We start from the raw sequence: 19,528 nt of genomic DNA on the forward strand, positions 1-19,528 counted from the left end.
TAGTTCAAACTCCCGAAATCTAGAGCGCGCAAGCAAGAGCGCGCATGCGAGACAGAAGAGACTGCTCCAAACCGTGTAGCGCGCGCGCTCGGCAGAGCGCCTGAGGGAGAGAGACCTTGCGTGTGTGTGCGTACCAGTAAACGCTCCCCGTGACGTAAGCAGACCAACTAATCGATAATGACATTCGTTGACAACGATTATCATAATCGATTATAATCGATTTTATCGATTAGTTGTTGCAGCCCTAATACCCTTCAAACGTTTGAGTTCAGTAAGGTTTGTGAGTAAACATTAAATGGATTAAAAGTTACAGTAAAAACATAACAAAAGATTTCTATTTCAAATTGTTGCTGTTCTTTTAAACTTTTTATTTTTCAAAGAATCCTGTAAAAAAAAAGTACAACATTGATAATAGTAAAACATTTCTTGAGCATTGAATCAGCATGTTAGAGTAAAAATGATGATGTGACACTGAAGACTGAAGTGTCACTAATATCTACTGAGAATTCAGCATTCCCGTCACTGAAACAAATTATATTTTAAAATACATTTAAATAGAAAACAGTTATTTTAAATTGTAAATAATATCACAATGTTATATATATTATTAACTGTATTTTATTTTGTATCAAATAAATGCTAAATCTGACTGACCCCAACTTTTGAATTTTTTATTCTATTTATTTATTTTTATATTTATGTTTTTATATAATATCCAGCTACTGTACTTGCTTGACACCGTTAAGAACGGGATCCAAAAGCAAAACCTCCAGGTACCGTTTGTACACGTGGCCTTCATCGCTAAAGTCGCTCAGCAAATCTTGAGACCTGGTGAGTGTGTTCATGGAGCCATAGTGGACACTTGACATGTTAACATATAATAAGAGATATGATATGAAGTTTGCCAAAACCCTGAGCTAAACTTTTTCCCGCTGCAGAGGAACACATGTACATGGTGGTGAGCAGATTTCTTCTGGGAACTCAGTTTCTGGACCTCAAGAGAATTCCTGACTTCTTCAAACTCTTCTACAGCTTTGATCTGGAGGTAATGAAACACCAGAGATCATGTGATTGGACACGTATGGTTGAATAGCAAATAACTTATGGGTGACAAATACAGTGTGCTTGGTAATAAAGTATACATTCAAAAATGTTCAAATAAACATGTCTTTAACCAATGAATGTTGTAGTTGCTGAAGACTCGACTCTGATTAGTTTCTGTTTCTCTGTCCAGCATAAAATGGAGCGTGAGTGGGGTTTGAGTATTTTGGAGGAAGGGGTCCGGGATAAGCTGTGCTACGAGCTCTGTGAGAAGCAAGGCATCTATCAGACCCTGCTGGGCTTCGGCAGCACGCCGCTCTGTGACCAGGCCTCTCAGGTGCACGTGTGTGTGTGTGTGTGTTCAGATGTGCTGTTATTGAGCGAAGCCACAATGTAGGGTAGATTAAACTCTTAACATGCTTCCATTACCCTCAGATGTCCCTGTAAGTGTAAAATTACTGCTTGAAATAAGTTGCAACTGAGAATTAGTTGCAGAATGCAATAAGCTCTAAAATTTTTCAATTATTTTATATAAAATATTTTTCTTGATTAGTGCAGAATCCAGTTTTTTTTTTAAACATTTGTTGTTAATTTTATTAAAAAAGTTTAATATCCTAAACTTTATTTTAGGGTTTAAATTAGTAAGTACGCAAGCAAGTAATATACATTTTTAATGAGGAAGAAATTGTAAATGTATTAACTGAAATTTGAAGTCCTAAAAGGTGTAACCTTAGCTGGTTTAAATAGGTGGACAGAAGCGCTTTGCTAGGGTTAACTCAACCAAACACATCCTAAATGAGTTTAATCTGATATATACAACAACATAAAAGTCATATTACAACACAAGAGGACGCGAATGCGCACATGAACCTGAACTTGACCGTGCTTGTCTGAATGTGTAACACCCATTGTAGATGCGCTCTTCCTGTAAAAACAACGCTGAAAAATGGGCAACTAAAGCACGAATAATATTCTTTTACAATAGTGTTCTCACTAAGATGTTATGTATATGGCAGATTGGTGCTGCAAATCCTGCTTTTAACTGTATTTTCATCATCTAAGTGATTCCAGGCATCATTTTCAAATCCATTGTTTCACTTTTGCTGTCCTAACCAATTAAAGGCATCAGCAACCGCCCAAAATCCTGGAATAACCCATCAGAAAAAAAATGAACTTCCTGTTTGTGGTGCAGCTGATGTCAGATCCGATGCAGTTTGCTGCTTCATCTTTCAACAACCAGCATGTAAAGCGATTTGAGTACCCAGAAAAGCGCTATATAAATGTAACAAATTATTATAATTAAATTATTTAATTAACAAAAGTTTCTTTGCGAACTGTATACGAATAACACTTTCTCAATAAAAAAAAAAGCTCCAAACAAACATAATATAACCCTCTGACTTGACCTGGGACGCTATTAAATAAACCATCCGCTAGTTCCTGACGCTGGGATCCTTTTGAAGTCTGTACAGAGACTGCATTCATCCATTCAGGATTTATCTGATAGTGAAGTAACAATATATATTATGAGGATGCGCATTGCTAGAGCCTTTATGTTAATGTATCGCGTGTTGCAGTGTGAAACGTCAGCTTATTAATACCTAGGATTTTATAAGAAGGGATTTTATAGGGCTGTGAAAAGCCCTATAAAGTACTATACAAGTTTTTTGATTGTCAAATATTGTAATACTTGTGTAATCTGGAATTGGAATCTGTGGGAAACTGTTGATTTGACAATTTTCTGCTTTGCTGTTCCAGATTCAGATAATAAATGTGTTGCGGCAGACGGCTCATGGCAACAGAGCTGCGTATGTCCTCACCAAAGAGCATGGGGTCCTAACATGGATATTACAGGTCATAGAAAAGAGGTGAGGGCTGGATTTTTTACTAATGGAATATTTACCTTAATTTAAGCATTGGCATGTGCTTTAAGTCTCATTAGGGTGACTTTAGAAACTGATTCGATTTGTTTCTTGTAGGAATGTTGACAGTAAGCTGTTGAGTTCGGTCATTGAGTTGCTTCATGCTCTGTGGTTCACTAATCTGGGTAATAAAGAGGGTAAACCAGAAGCACACAGCACCGCACCAGAGCGGCCACAGACTTCAGGCAAATGTCTTCCTCTCCCGATCATCAACGAGTTCCTGTGCACGCTGCTCACAGTCATCAGACATCTGGGGTAAGAGCGTAAAAAATGCATATGACCTCTGTTTTATTTATGTACCTCTGTCCATGAGGTCAGCTTACAATATTATAATAATTATAAAACCATATAATGGTTTTCCTGTGCCAAAAAAACAGTCATGGATTGTTTTTTCGTGTCCATTTTCCACTTTCTCTCTATGCCTTAGGAATTCACAAGCTTTTTTTCCAGCAGAACCCCTTAGATGTAATATATTTACTAAGTTAATAATTTAAGGACACATTCACGTGTTTACAGCTCTCTGATGATGGTTAATTGTCACGTAACATCTTTTTTAGTAAGGGTTTTATTTTGTTTGCTGTTTTTATGAATCGCACCGTTTGTGTGTGAAATGATCAACAGGTTTTTTGAATGTGCTGTCGTGTCACATATCCTTCAATAGCCTCTGAAAGGCTCAGGCTGAAATGTGGGAACTCGTGCAGAGTGAGGAATGGTCATGAAAAGCGAATGCAAGACTTTTTTTAATGCAAAAAACCTTGCTTGGCTAGAAACGTTTGCATACTTGAGTACGTTATGGGAAGATTCTGTTAACCTTTTATGTGCCCTTTTTTAAAGTCTTTATTTTGATTTGGACTCTACCAGGTTTTCATACTTGAATGTTCAAAAACACATAATTTTTCCCATACTCTCCATTGTTGCAGCCCCTCTCCTCCCAGCCTGGCAGTAACGCTTTGTTTACTTCCTGTCTCTATGAAGCCCCTCCTTCTGAAAAGCGCAATGTGCTCTGATTGGTTGGATGGACCAGTGTGTTGTGATTGGTCAAGCGCTTGAGCGTGTTTTTGGAAATGTCATAAATGCCATAACCGCGAGTTTCAACACACTATAACACAACTCAACCAGACCAGGGCACTTTTTTGCGTTGCCTTGGGCGGGAATTATTTAAATGAGGAATATTGTGACAGAAGAAAACTCAAGACTTTAAATGAGGCGTTTTAGTGAGTTCAGAAACAGTGCGCACTGACATAAAGAATAACTCCCTTTGGATTGCTTTGTGTCTTTGCAGACCTTTTCCATGCTCAAACAGCAACATTACACACTAAAGAAAGTTCAACATGTAAAAAAGCAGAATAGGACCACATGCAATCACCACTTTTTTCATCAAATTCAAGAATATAGTTTTAATGAATAACTTGCTCTTTCTCTGTTCCTGATCAGGAGTGGTGTGAGCGCGCTTCAGCTGAAGGCAGTCCTGCACACACTCGACTCTGTACTAATGCATCATGGGACAGCTCTGAACACTCATAAAGAGGCAGGCTGGCTGACGCTACACCCACAGAAAGTGTCGTGCTCTGAAGTGCTCAGTCTCCTGCAGCGCTGGGCAACACTGGCCCGGGACGCCTCACTGCTGGCCGCTCTTCAGACCCTCAACAACAAACACAGACTCAAAGAGCTGATGGGTAAGAGTCCAAACACATTACAGGTTCAGTACAAGTTAAAGGGTTCGTCAAATTCTGTCATTGTCGTTTGTAATCTCTAGAACTTTTTGGAAAAATGTCTAAGGGCCAAATTTACTAACAGCTCAGAATTTATTAGAGGAGAGTATTTAAAGCAATAGTTCACCCAAAAATGTAAATTCTGTCAGTATTTATTCTCCCTCATGTTGTTGAAACCCCGTAAGACCTTCGTTCATCTTCGGAACACGAATTAAGATATTTTTGATTAAATCTGAGAGCTGGATCACTCCTCCATAGGCTTCTAAGGGAATGAAACTTGTTACCCAAAAAGTTATTAAAGACGTCGTTAAAATAATCCAAGTGACTACAGTGGCTCAATCTTAAGTTTATAAAGCGACGAGAATACTTTTTGTGCGCAAAACCCCCCAAAAATAACGACTTTATTTCAACTATTAATTTCCTCCTCTGTGGGCCTTGAGTCAGTTCAATAGTGTAATAGCGTAAGCTTCGGTTGTTGTACGTCACACACATGACCAGCGTCGGCCAATAGTGAGCCTACGTGTGACGTAGCACTACGCTATCACACTACGTTAACTGACGAGAGGCCCACAGAGAAGGAAATGAATAGTTGAAATAAAGTCGTTATTTTATTTTTTTTGCGCACAAAAAGTATTCTCGTCGCTTGATAAACTTAAGATTGAGCCACTGTAGTCACTTGGACTATTTTAACGATGTCTTTAATAACTTTTCGGGGAACAAGTTTCAATCCCTTAGAAGCCTATGGAGGAATGATCCAGCTCACAGATTTAATCAGAAATATCTTAATTTGTGTTCCGAAGATGAACGAAGGTCTTACGGGGTTGAAACAACATGAGGGAGAGTAAATACTGACAGAATTTACATTTTTGGGTGAACTATCCCTTTAAATGAATAATGCAAAGTGATTTACTAAGGTTTGTGCCAAGTCAATTTAACACCCCCATTATTTAACAGCAAGCTTGTAATGTTGTTTATCAAACCATGTGTAGATTCATAAGTCAACAGCATGAGTATTTACTCCTTAAAACTGCAGTGAACCAAAGACAGTCTCAAAAACACGGTTAGAAATCGCTGGTGTTTCTGACGTCACAAACTACCTTGTAACCAATCAGATCAACGTGTGAGTGAGTGGAGGCGGGGCTCATTTGCATATTCATAGAACCGTGTATACTAAATGAGGCAAAGATGTAGCTACATGCAAGCTATTTTAAGGCATGAAGAATTTTAATTTTCAAGGAAAAATTTTTCAATATGTCATTTTTGTGATCGAAGATGAGATTTAAGGGATACAATTATTGACTACAGGGAGATTTGTTGCTTTTGTTCCTTTATCTCATCCATATTCTTTGGGTTCAAAAGTTTGTGTTTTCTGGAAGAAATAATACCGTTCTGCAGGAAGTTCATAATAAATTGATCAAAAGTGACAGTAAATACATTTATTATGTTACAAAATGTTTCTTGAGCAGCAAATCATCATATTAGAATGATTTCTGAAGGATCATGTGACACTGAAAACTGGAGTAATGATGCTGAAAATTCAGCTCTGACATGACAGGAAGAAGTAAAACTAAAAAAGTTATTTTTAATTGTAATAATATTGCACATTATTACAGTTTTTACTGTATTATAAAATGAATGTAGCTTTGGTGAGCTTTAAAGACTTCTTACAAAAACAATTACAAACATTGACCAACCCCAGACTTTTGCACGGCAGTGAACACGGACGGTCCTTGGCCTTGTGGAAACTAGATGAATGTTAGACACACAGATCACATGTTTTTTTTCTAACTAAACATTTCATGTGTTTATTCAGGCTCTGGAAGAGAGAAAGGGCAAGGAAAATGCCACTCAGTAAAGCACGCTCAATTCCAAATGGAAAAACAGACAGAAACTGTAGATGGACAAGGGGAAAAACTGGAGCAGGCGTTGCTGGACGAGTGTAAACCACTTCTTCGAAACATCCTCACACATTGGGAACCCAGACCTGAACCCGTAGACAAACCCGATTCAAGCAATCTAAACGTTGCAACTGCATGTTTAATTCTCAAGTGGGCCCTGAAGACATTGACCGAGAGCCCGTATGATGACAGCAGCACCTCAGCTCTTTTAAAATGGGTGAATAGCGTCATTCTGCCGCGCGCCGCTATCGTAGACTCTGTTCTGTCTGATGAAATCACGAGAAAGGACTTTCTACGGTTATATCACCACACAGCGCAAGAGCATGGCTCAACAGCGGACACCCTTCAGCTGTTCTCTAGAGTCATGGTTCATTTGCTCGAGGTGCGCGGCGGGTTTCTGGACGCCATCCACCAGACGGTGTTACGAACGTGCCTGTCCGAAAATACAGATGATGGTGCCAAGAAAGGTAAGTCAATCCTAGTCACTTCCTCTCTAGAGGCATTGAGTTTTAGCACTTAGGTCTCAGATTTAACGTGTTCACACTTCGATTAAAACAAACTGTGTTAGTGCGGATCATTTGCCATCCAAACTTTGGTGGAAAAAACAGAAGTGGACTGAGAACGACATTTTCAGGGGGTCTTGGTCCGCTTCCAACGAGCTCTAAGGGCCCTATCAAACATCGGGTGCAGTGCAGCGCCAGACGCGACGCAAGTGTGTTTTGCTAGTTTCAGCCCGACGCAGTTTTCATTTTCCCGTCCTGCGCCACGTTGTTTAAATAGCAAATGCATTTGCGCCCATGGGCTGCTGGTCTGAAACCAAGGTGTGTTCAGCCGCATTGTTGGATCGTTGCTATTATGAGGCAACTGAAGTAGACTGTGCCATTGACCAACTGAAACCTGGTCTAAAGTCAGTGGCACAATATTTTTTATGTGTTTTAAAGAGCGAGTTAGTAATGTGCGCCTATAGGCGGGTCCACAACGCGCTTACAGATGCACACAAACAGTACACAAACATGCCAGATTAAAATAAAAGGATTAGAATGTAAAAGATTAATATTGTGTACATAAAGATATGGTGAAATCAAATCCGGCTTGTCCCGTAGATGGTCTGCTTGCACACTTTAAACTCGCGCACGAGCAGATTCCTTTCTTTGCTAGAGAAGCGTCCAGTTTTTCCGCTAATAAATTCCGCCGTGTAAATAGCGAATCTGCCATGACTTGAGCCCAACTGGCATTTAAAGGGAATGGGAGATGAGACTCTGGTTGTTTTTTTGCACATTACGCCCAAACACACCCATTACTGATTATAAAAATAGGGACAACACTTTTAGACCATTTTTCCCGTCGTTAAAGTAGCAAAAGTGGATTCGGACTTGCCCTAAGTGCACTTGCGCCGTGTGCTTTTGTCAAAACACACCAAAGGCCATATTTTAAGCATCTAATCACATTGTCTATATGCTTAGAACTTTAAAATATGGCCCTTGGTGCGCTCCGACTGAAATGTGAACGCAACATGGACCGAAGACATCTAAACGAACTGAAAACAGGATGTGATGTCACAAATGCTCAAGCATATCTGGTTCTTCTCGTCACATGAGCTTCGTTGCCACTTACGGTTCGGTACTTCATCTTGGTTTGTGTGCAATGGAGGAATTCCTGCGGTTAGTTGTCCTGGTGATGAACTTCACTATCCATTATCCTGAAACGCCATGGAAGAGGAAGCTCTGCGAACATTGAAGCACTGCGACACGTGTAGTAAAGTTTGTCGTCCTAGACCCTAAAGGCCGGTTCACACCAAGAACGATAAAAAGATAACTATATTAGTGTCCACACCGGAAACGTTCTGTTGTCGAGCTCTTAAGCAGGATTGATTCTGATTGGCTGTCAATGTTTTTATTGTTCATCAGCTGGAAAAAATCATTTTGAGAGTGATTCTAACGATATTGTTTCTCTGTGCCATTATCGTGGTGGTGTGGACTCTGCTATTCTTTAATATGTAGAATGATTTTTAATACTTCAACTTTATCATTATCATTATAGTTATCATCCTTGGTGTGGAAAGGCCTTAAAGTCACCATGAAATCCAAATTGATTGCTGATTGACCAAAATCTATGACTATGTCAATAGTTTTGTATCGTACAGTTGTTTCTGATTCTGTTACGTCACATGCGGTTCTTCAAGTGATATTATATCTGTACCACTTTTCCGCCCAAAATTTTAGATGTTTTTTTGGTAGATGGTAACAAAATGGTAACATTTGCTATTCCTCTGATGGCTGGATGGTTTGTTTTATAGATGTTATTGAAGAATGTTTTTTGAAAACCCTGTAGAGATGATAATAGGGGAAAATGCATTCGGAGCTGGTCTGGGTTGTTGAAACGGTCACTGTTTAATCACTGGCATATGTTTTTCCACTGAAATATTGTTTGTTTGTTCTGTTGTCAGAAAGCGGTCTGAAACTGCTGTCTCTGTACATCTATGAGCTGTGGAGTGGCGCTGGGTCACCTGACCTCCTGCTGACCCACGCCAGACTGATGCGCACCAGGACCGGCAGCAGGAAACCCACATGTCACTCACTGCTCATGTGTGAAGAGATCCTGTCTGCGCTCGACCCCTGACACGGCATCAGATTATTGCGCAAAATGGTAATAAAGGTGTTAAGTGAATCTTTTTGTAATTTTATAATTTTAAAATAAAAAAGATGATCAGGCTTTTGTGTTTGAGTTTTTTTTTTTGTGGCTTTTAATGATTTCAGTATTATTGCATAAACATTGCACATTATTTTATAGTTTAGCATTGATGGACTTTTTTTTGGTACGGCCAAAAAAAAAAAAAAACACCCAATATTTGGATGTTTTGTATGGAAGCTTGTTTCTGCATCCAGTAAATACATACAAGAGGTAATTGTGATTTTTTTGTCTCACAATTCAAACTGGTTTTCTCAGAACCATGTGATAGAAAAGTCGGAATTGCAAGAAAAGTCAGAATTGCGAGTTTATATCCTGCAATTCATAGTTTTTCTCTGGAATGTGAGATATAAACTGGGGGTTATAAAGTCAAATTCTGAAAATGTATAACTGACTTTATAATTTGCTATTGCGAGTTTATATCTCACAAATCTGACGTTTTCTCGCAATAGCAAGTTTATAGCTTGCATTTCTGACTTTATTTCTCAGAGTGGCAAGTTTGTATCTTACTATTTGGACTTTATAAATCGCAATTGTGACCATTTCTCAGTATGGCGAGTTTACATTTCAATTCTGGCATTTTCTCGCAATTGCAAGTTTATATCTCGCAATTCTGACTTTGTATCTCAGAATGGCGTGTTTATATCTCGCAATACCTTTTTTATTTTCTGTGACGGATACAATCTTCCATGGTTTTGAGATTGAAATAAGGGTTACATTTCAGAAATATTGTGTACATCTGATTTTCCATCACTAAATTACACATATATATATATATATATATGAGAGATATGAGATACAGACACATTGATCAGGATATCATGGTTTAATGTCAGTTGGTAGGCAGTGATTTTTCACTCGTACAGAATCAGATCTCATCATGGCTTTAGTGTCTTCATGAAGCTGCGTCTTATTTGTATCTTTTCTGAGGAGATCCATAGCCTTTCATCAATGGCAAACCAGATTTTTTGACACGAGGACCTCTATAAACAAATAAAAATATAATAATATTCACTTCATAAAATATTTGTTGGTCTCTAGTTCAGCTTTAAAGACTAACTAGAAGGCTTTTATCAATTAGCTGAGTATGTCTATAGATTCAACATGTCTTGTTGGCTATTAAAAAGCAGTATGAGAATTAAATTAAATTCGAAACCATGAACAAAGCAACTGCACAAATAAAGTATTTTTAAACAATGAAAAATGAACACATCGAAAATGACCACAGTGTGATAAATAAAATCCGCTTTTTCATTCTTACCTTGGTAGTTGCCCTGTGTGTGATATAAGTGACAAAATCAAGAAGAAGAAGCCAATAAAAGCAGCTAGAATGATCCAGAATATCAGCACAACTGAATCTAGAGAGAGAGAGACAGTGAGACGTCACATCAGCTGAACTGGTGATCAAGAAGAGACAGATAAAGGAGCTCACATCTGTTGTACTTCAGTGCAGTGGCGTTCACAAAGACTGGGTCCACGTAATCGTAGTAGTACTCGTAGTCCAACACGTACTCGGATTCAGACTTTGTGGAATTCGTCATTGTGTTTCGATTCGGGGATGTTGTGTGTGAATCTGAAACGCCACCAAAAGCCTGAGTGATTTTATATCCTTGATCCCACCAGGAGAATCACGGCTTTAAAAACACAGTCGAGCCACACCCCCTTTTACTATATTTCTGTATTATACTATATTTTCTACATGTGTGATACAGGTGAGTTTCTCTTCACTTAAAACAAATCAATGAAGGAATGGATGAATAAATTATTATTATTATTAAACTATTATTATTAATTCAATTTGTATATAATTATTATTATTAATTATTTATTTGTTGAATGACCAATAATAACAATTAGGATTACAATTATTACTATTGCAATTATTATTGTTGATAATTATTTATTAAATAATAACAGTAATAATTATAATTCATTATAATTATTATTATAAAAATGTGTGAATATAGGATATTTCTGATTTAAACTTGAACATTTCTTATTCAGGTGAATTTTTCTGAATGAATGAATGAATAAATAAAGAAAATTATTGTTGTTATTACTGTAATAAACAATAATAGTACTATTATTTGTGTTAAATTGTTATTATTAATTAAATTGATAACAATAATAAGATAAGTTCAATAATAATTATGATTATTACTATTTATTATAATTGATTATTATTTATTAAATAAATAACAGTGATAATAATAATAATTAGTAATAATAATAATTATTTTTATTGTAATTATAAGAATGAATGAATAATTCAATAAAATTATTATTTATTATTATTTATTTAATAAATAACATTATTATCATTGTTATCAGTTTAATTATCAATAGTAATACTATAATTATAATAATAATTATTTGTTAATTACAACAGCTATAATAATTATAATTATTACTATTAGTATTGATTATGATTTATTAAATAACAACGATAATCATAATTATTGTTATTAATAATGATACTGTTTTTATAATAACAATAACTATTAATATTATTATTTGTTATTATTTCGTAAGAATAAACAACGATCGTCAGAAATATGTTTTTTTAAAACTAAAATGTATTGCAAAAATAAAGTGAACCAGTGAACCAAAATATAGCTAGAATCCCCCAAAAAATGTTTTACGTACATTATTTGTGTCCTGTTTACAAAATAAAAATATCAAACATGGTGTTGCATTTCAAGAACTCTTTCATCATCATGTAATGTGGTGTATATCCTAATGTTTAAACCCAATTATGTAATTTTGAAAAACTGATTCTTGCTCTTATTATGTGTATGATTAATGATTATGTGTTCAAAAATTATGTGTGATGGCTTTATTATCACATCTTTTGCAGTTATGATAAGTTAAGACGTCTGGGTAAACCCATACATAAGTTGACCAATAGTGAGTGAGCTACACGAATGATCCCGCCTCCCGTGCGAGATTCATCCAATCACAGAACACGGTGTATGTTTGAAACGGCCAGTCTCAGATCACATTACATGGACTTCATTGCTTACAGCTGTTTGTACATTGTCGAAGTTTCGTTTTCAGCCGAAAAACAGATAGAAGTCATTCCATCGAACTTTATAAACTAAAACTTTTAATCCACAATCAGTATTATACCGAGTATAAAACATCCGAGCGTTCGCGAATCTGAGCAATGGGCAGCATTTAACGCGTTTTAATTGCAAACGAATATGTGACTTGAGAGTGTGGATTATTTATTGACCCGTTTTAAAGAAGACTGTTGCACTATGGCGGATGGAGCGAGTCTAAACACAAGTTGTTTGACCTCTCGAGCAAGGAAAGTCAACAATAACAGCGTTTCAATCCCAGCGAACATGAAGAGAAAAACTAGACAGAGCAACAGACGAGACATTCATAACCGGGTAACGTTATGAACAACACGACTCATGATCCACAGGCCAGACAACTCAACGACTCTTCCTGTTTTTACATTAGTCTTTGTCAAGTTTGTTATTGTTTTTGTGTCGCTCATACTCAAGTGCACGTTGCACATCCTGTTTATTGCATTGCATTGACCAGCATGCACGTTAAATGTTGGCGTGCATGAGATGATTAGATGGATGAAGTTGTATTGTGATTGCAGGTCGTCCTGGAGAAGGTCCTGGGCATCAGTGCCTCCAGCAGCAGTGCTTTAACCTGCGACCACAACACGGGTTTAGTGGCTTATCCTGCAGGGTACGACTCTCTTTAACTTACGTGTTTTCTGTGTCGAAGTCCACACTTAAAGGCACGTCACTCAAAAACCAAGACTGCCATTTACTCGCACATTTGACGTTTTTTTGTCTTCTTTTGTTAAACAAAAAGTTAATCTTTGAAAAATATCCCGAGTCCGACTGCTGTTTTTCCTTTATAATAGAAGTGAATTTATGACTGGAGCTGTCAATCTCAAAACTGACAGGCCCAAATGAATCCATGCGATTTGTGTGGTGTTAACTTACTCTGAAGCCATTGCTTTGTGTGTTGGCAACAAACTAAAATTCGCCGTAGTTGTCAAATATTGTCAAATATCGTATCAAATATGGTGGCATCTATGATGATTCTTCACAAGTCAATGGTGTGTGGTGCTATAGGAGTCAACTTTGTGTCTGTTTCCTAACTTATAACGACTTAAGAAGTTCAGCCTAAAATGAAAATTATCCAACAATTTACTCACTTTCAAGTCATCCTAGGTGTATAAGACTTTCTTCTTTCAGCCAAACACAGTCAGACTTATATAAAATAATATCCTGGCTCTTCCAAGCATTATAATGGGAGTAAATACTAACAGATTTTTAAGCCCAAAAAAGCACAGCATCCATCATGAAAGTAATCCATACAACTCCAGGAGGTTCATAAAGGACTTCTGAAGCAAAGCGATGCATTTTTGTAAGAAAAATATCCATAGAACTAACATATAAATAAGCCATTATAACTTTAAAAACCTGTAGTCACTGACTTCGGGGTTCAAACAAATAGAGTTGGGCCACAAACTCAAGCTCCTCCGATCGTCTTTGACTTCTAATTTGTGACCGGTGTTTTATTTTGCTCTATCTTCTGTGATTAATAATGTCAGACGTCATTCTTCAGCCTGAACTAGACTTGAGACCGGAAGCCAGTGATTCTAGTTTCTAAAGTTATAAATATGGATATTTTTCTTACAAAACGCATCACTTCACTTGAGAAGGCCTTTATTAACCCCCTTGAGCCATACAGATTACTTTTATAATGGATGATGTGCTTTTTTGGGCTTCAAAATCTCAATTACTATTCACTCCCATTATAAAGCTCGGAAGAGCCAGGATATTATTTCATATAACTCTGATTATTTTTGGCTGAAAGAAGAATGTCATATACAACTGGGATGGCTTGAGGGCGAGTAAATTGTGATGATTTTCATTTTTGGGTGAACTAACCCTTTACATTTAGTTTGTTGCATAAAGTTTTCTTATGATGTCCAAAGACTTAAAATATAGAGTTGTATGGATGACTTTTATTGTCCTTTTTCATGTTTGGAGTTTAACAGCTCCAGTCCCAATTCACTTTCGTTTATAAGGAGAAGCCTGCAGCCTTTCTTTAAAACGTACAAGAATAGTTAAGCTATACAGTTTTGGAACAAAATGAGTAAATGACAATTTTTAATCTTAGGTGAACTTTAAACTTTCACGCAACTTGTGGTTATTTTGCTTGGACACCTGTGAGAACGAGAGAATCTTCAAACTAGTGTAAAAGAAATGAAAATTTGTATTCCGCATGGACACAATAAATTGATCAAAGATTAAAGACATTTTATAATGATACAAAGGATTTCTATTTCAAATAAATGCTGTTTTTTGAACTTTCTATTCATTGAAGATTCCTGAAAAAAAATGCTTCACTGTTTCCACAAAATGTTTAGTAATTAATAATGTTAAAAACACTGAACTGAGCACCAAATCAACATATTAGAATGATTTCTGAGTCAAGTGACACTGAAGACTAAAAATCCAGCTTTGCCATCACAGAAATAAATTGAATGATACTTTAATTACATATTAGTAATTTCACAATATTACTGTTTTACTGTATTTTAATCAAGGAAATGCAGCCTTGTTGAGCAGAATGGCCTTTTTTTTTTCAAAAACATTAAAACAATTGTACTTACTCAACTTTTGAACAGTAGTTAATGCAAACTGTAAATGATTACGTTCATCTGTGAACTAATGCAGATATGATGTTGTGTGTTTCAGTTGTGTTATTGTCATCCTGAGCCCAAAGAAAAACAAGCAGACTCACATATTTAATGCATCAAGGTAAACAACACGCTTATTATCTTTACTTCATTAGCATAGTGTTGTACATTTGAAACTGAATTAAATCCGAAACATGCGTTTGTTACTTAGGAAAACCTTCAGTGCCTTGGCTTTCTCGCAGAATGGAAAATATTTGGTCACTGGTGAGGTAAGTGTTCTGAGATGTCAGAAGAATGACGAGTGTGCTAAATGCCCTTAGAGGCAGTCTCTCGCTGATTCGTACGGTTATCTTCTGTGTATGTGGTAGAGGAGGGCTTATGTCTGGGCTTCTCCGTGCGCTCCGACACATTCCTGCTCCCCGGTCGTCATAGTGAGACTCAGTGTCTGTCCCAACTTGGAAAACCAACAGAGAATCGCTGTAGCGACCGCAGATCACAGATGCAGTGCCTGCTTTGCTTTTTTTAGCCATCTGACTAATAATGCTGCGTATTGCATTGGGGAGTTGACAGATAATTAAAATAATGGTTCACTCAAAGAAAGAAATGGAGTGAAATAAGCCACTGGAAGATTCTTTGGATATTTTCCTTGTGCGTTTCACACCCTAAGACGGGTTTGGAAGGGCGGTGATACAGAATTCTCTGTTTTGTGTGAATATTTCTTCAACGGTTTAAGTTTGAGCTTGAGTCACAAGATTCATATCACTGCAGCTGCGTTTAGAGGAGGATTAGTCACCATTTAAACTCTTGAAAGGCACATGTTGTCCTACATTCCCTGACGCATGATTATTTATCAGTGGCCGATTTTTCCACTCATGCTTTCACTCACTATCTGAACTTGTTGAAAACTAGTAAATTAAACTCGAATCTACAATTGCATACTGTCTACTACTCATACCATTTCTGCAGAGTGTGTGCGAATAAAATATCCAAATTACCTACTACATTAGCCTAAATTAATAGGTTTTTAATATAGCTAAGACTTTATGTATAGAAGTCATGGTGTCATCGCAGCTGTTAGAAGCTCCTGTCGCCATAAATGCATTCAGTGTTCTGAGATGCCTGCTTATGAAATATACGTTTTTTTTTTACGCCGTTTGAGCTTAAGGAACATATATGGGACAGTTGATGTCAGATTTTGTTGCTGATTTGAAATGTTATTTAATTGTGAGTTAAGCAAGCAGTTTTTGAGATTTCAGGATTCCCTCATTCAAGTAGACAGGACTTTGTCTTGGATGCCGAAAGTAGCTTTCCGGAGGTGTTGCAAATATGGCCGCTGAGTGAACAGACTTTCCTTGAAAGGGATTTTTTAATATAGTCACGTTTAATCTCATTATTGGCCACAATAGAGTGCACGTCTACCTTTTCAGCGCAATTGGTTCCGGATGCATTTTATTTTTTCCTTTCATTTTTCTCCTAGGGATTTAAAGTTTTTTTTTTAATGAGTAATAACCATGAACCGTACAAAATCGGATAAAGATAGGTACAGGACTGTACTTAATCTTTTTAATGAGAAAAAGAACTAAAATCCCATGAAGCATTGCAAATGACATCATAAAAATATAAACAAATGTAAATTTACTGTTTTAAATACATGAGTGTAGAATCAATTTATTCAGTATATTGCAAAATTAATATTTAAAACATTTAAGCAGTTTGATAGCATAGGGAGACTTATGTTTTGTAGTGTAAATAGTGTCAAAATAACCATATAAAATTCATACACTAGATGTTTTGTATATAGTACTAGTACATAGTGTATGGTGGCGTCATTTTGGACACAGCTTGACTCTGTCATTTGCAGTGCATTGTGGGAGTGGGCGGGGCTAAAGAGTTATTTTGGAGTGATTTGCTTGTTTTGTTTCTCTGATTGGTGGAGATTTTTGAGGCTGAAGTTAAACAGATCTCAACTTTGTCGCGTCGCCAGACACGGCCCATACGGTCGCTGTCGCACGTGTCGCCGGAAATCGCCCGTTCCCCATTTGAAATGAATGGTATCGTGTCTTTTGTAGTGTGAACGGGGCTTTATGTGAACTGACGACTTCAACTTCAACAAAGGCATATGTAATGGATGAACAGCCTCTTAGCCCACAGTAGGTCTGTCCTAAAAGCTATATAAGTTAGCATTCAAAATAAGTTCCCCCTATACAGAAAATAAATAAGTATTTTTTACTGTTGCACTCTGTATAGTAGGGTAGACAAATCTGGATGTGGGTACCAGACATGTATTATGATTTTATGCATTATTTGTACTCCTCTTCATCTGTTCACTGTGTCTTTCCCTGTTGCTGGGCAGAGCGGGCACATGCCCTGTGTGCGTGTGTGGGACGTGGCAGAGCGGGCGCAGGTGGCAGAGGTCCAGTGCCACAAGTACGGGGTGGCGTGTGTGTCGTTCTCCCCCAACGGGAGCTATATAGTGTCTGTGGGATACCAGCACGACAGGACCGTCAGCGTCTGGGAGTGGAAGGTGGGTTGGACAGACGTCTGCCGGCCCGGGATACCATGAATAGTTGTTTAACCTCAGAAACGCAATATTGGACTCTGAGTTTAATATTACAAAGACAATAGTGTGTTTACAGGCAGTATATTAGTATTCTTGTAATCTTGTCCATTTTCATTTCTACATGGGCTTGAAACTGTGTTCTTGCAATTGTTTTCTGCCGCTGATGTTGCAAAAATGACATGCTTTTGCATAATTTAATGGCAATAGCAAATTTGTTCAAATGTTTTCCCCTCTGAGGTCCTGTGTTTACACCTGGTATTAAAATGCGTTTTGGTTGATCGGATCACAAGTAAACGAGAGACACATCCCCGTTTGTTTCTCTTTTGTCCACTTTCACCCACTTCTGTCCTGATTTCTTCGAGGGGAGGATGATCTATGGGTGGTAAATGTGTGTTTTTTGATCTAATGGGCAAAATAAGCTCGCGCAATTTACATATGAACACGCAGGAGACCATGGGAAAACACAGAGAGCAGCAGCTTTAGTTTCTGATCTGACAGACGCAAGATGCCGAACGGCTGTGAGTGTGTGTCAGAAATCAGGAATGGTGAGAGAACATTGTACTTGGTACGATTATAATCTTCAAACCAAACTTGGGTCTCCATCCGGCAAAGTTTTAATCCCGTCTGGCTAGCGTGCTTCCCATAATGTTTTCGACTACCTCTGGAAGTGGTGGAAAGTGGACAAGCTCAAAGTTTTAGACCCAGTTTACACCTGTATTTAGCGTCGTCAACTTGTGATCCGATCGACCAAAACGCATCTTAATACCAGGTTTAAACAGGGGTCTAAAACGCAGTGAATTTTTAAAGAAACTTTAAAGAGACTTTAGATTATTGTACTTTAAAGAATCAGGTGTATTATTATGTCATCATTGTTAATGCTGTCTTCAAATGCTTGTGGGAAGCTCTAGTCATGTCCGGACAGCTTTCAAAGGATACTCGTGCGTGCATGGACAAGTTCGACACATACACCGCTAGAGTATGTAAAAGAATATTTCTTTTACATACTCTACCTTGAACAAACAAAATCATTATATTGTGAACAATAACCTGAATTCAAAATGAAAATGATTAATTTCTATCACTTACTTTCACATGGTATCAGAAAACAAACAAATGGTTGTTACTGTGAAAGCTGAGTGACTTTACACTATTCCCTACAGACTTGCTTGCTCTTGTTCTCGATATAGAGATTATAGATATAGTTATATTATTATTTGTATTATATTGCTCCATGTTTAAAATAGACACTTCGCAACTCTATCATTTGGTATTTTGCGATTCCCAGTTAGTAAATAAGACGTCACTCACTTATTCTTGTGAATCTGAACTCAAAATGTGGATTTTCTCTGGGAGTAGTGGACACTGCATAGGGATCTGCCAATCGGGACGCAGCTTGTGAGTCTGGTTTACAAGAACATATAAATAATGCTTTTAAACCTTTTCCTTGCTTGTAGAAGGGGACTGTTATCGCATCCAATAAGGTGTCCAGCCGTGTGCTTGCTGTATCGTTCTCGGAGGACAACAGCTACTTCGTAACGGCGGGGAACAGGCATGTTAAGTTCTGGTACCTTGACGCCTCAAAGGAAAGACGGGTGAGACGCTTGGCACATGTTGCTACAGTCTACAGATGCACTGAAAATGTTTTTCTTAAAGATAAGAAATACTTAATATTCAGAATCAATTTAATAATTGTTTTTAAATGTTATGGATCTTGCGGTGTAGTTGTAGAGGGATAAGTAATTAACCAATATAGCTGCGTCCATTTAAAGATTTTAATAAATATAAGCATATATGTGACCCTGGATGACAAAACCAGTCATATGGGTCATTTTTTTTTTAATTGAGATGTATACATCACATGAAAGCTGAATAAATAAGCTTTCCATTGATGTATGGTTTGTTAGGATAGGGCAATATTTGGCCGAGATACAACTATTTGAAAATCTGGAATCTGAGGGTGCAAAAAATCGAAACATTGATAAAATCGCCTTTAAAGTTGTCCATTTATGTCCGCGATTGTGCTGCAT

The 19,528-nt window shown here is 37.3% G+C and overlaps 3 protein-coding genes across 5 annotated transcripts in view; 2 read left to right on the forward strand and 1 right to left on the reverse strand.

Annotated features, from left to right (window-relative positions):
• Positions 1-9,284, forward strand: part of urb1 (URB1 ribosome biogenesis homolog) — a 46,584-nt gene extending 37,300 nt beyond the window's left edge. Inside the window, exons 34-41 of the mRNA XM_077207644.1 lie at positions 720-831; positions 939-1,045; positions 1,235-1,378; positions 2,800-2,909; positions 3,021-3,218; positions 4,398-4,639; positions 6,489-7,040; positions 9,020-9,284. Of these exons, the coding sequence (XP_077063759.1) occupies positions 720-831; positions 939-1,045; positions 1,235-1,378; positions 2,800-2,909; positions 3,021-3,218; positions 4,398-4,639; positions 6,489-7,040; positions 9,020-9,192 (1,638 nt within the window). The 3' untranslated portion in view covers positions 9,193-9,284. The remainder of the gene's footprint in view (positions 1-719; positions 832-938; positions 1,046-1,234; positions 1,379-2,799; positions 2,910-3,020; positions 3,219-4,397; positions 4,640-6,488; positions 7,041-9,019) is intronic.
• Positions 9,285-10,066: 782 nt separating this feature from the next.
• mrap (melanocortin 2 receptor accessory protein) lies at positions 10,067-10,876 on the reverse strand. The gene is made up of 3 exons (XM_077207346.1): positions 10,694-10,876; positions 10,523-10,619; positions 10,067-10,244 (listed from the first exon to the last, which is right to left on the reverse strand). Exons 1-3 carry the CDS (start codon positions 10,800-10,802, stop codon positions 10,172-10,174), a joined length of 279 nt encoding a protein of 92 aa, XP_077063461.1. The 5' UTR covers positions 10,803-10,876; the 3' UTR covers positions 10,067-10,171.
• A 1,383-nt stretch (positions 10,877-12,259) lies between these two features.
• Positions 12,260-19,528, forward strand: part of wdr62 (WD repeat domain 62) — a 34,767-nt gene continuing 27,498 nt past the window's right edge. For 2 of the 3 annotated variants that reach the window (XM_077207645.1, XM_077207646.1), the window contains exons 1-6: positions 12,260-12,656; positions 12,878-12,969; positions 15,000-15,062; positions 15,153-15,210; positions 17,295-17,465; positions 18,956-19,093. In XM_077207645.1, coding sequence (XP_077063760.1) covers positions 12,522-12,656; positions 12,878-12,969; positions 15,000-15,062; positions 15,153-15,210; positions 17,295-17,465; positions 18,956-19,093 — 657 coding nt within the window. In that variant the 5' untranslated portion in view covers positions 12,260-12,521. The remainder of the gene's footprint in view (positions 12,657-12,877; positions 12,970-14,999; positions 15,063-15,152; positions 15,211-17,294; positions 17,466-18,955; positions 19,094-19,528) is intronic. The other variant, XM_077207648.1, reaches the window with a different exon arrangement.

This window comes from Siphateles boraxobius, unplaced genomic scaffold, assembly GCF_051911475.1.
Source record: "Siphateles boraxobius isolate OS27281-9 unplaced genomic scaffold, OSU_SipBor_1 6, whole genome shotgun sequence".
Taxonomy (NCBI): domain Eukaryota; kingdom Metazoa; phylum Chordata; class Actinopteri; order Cypriniformes; family Leuciscidae; genus Siphateles; species Siphateles boraxobius.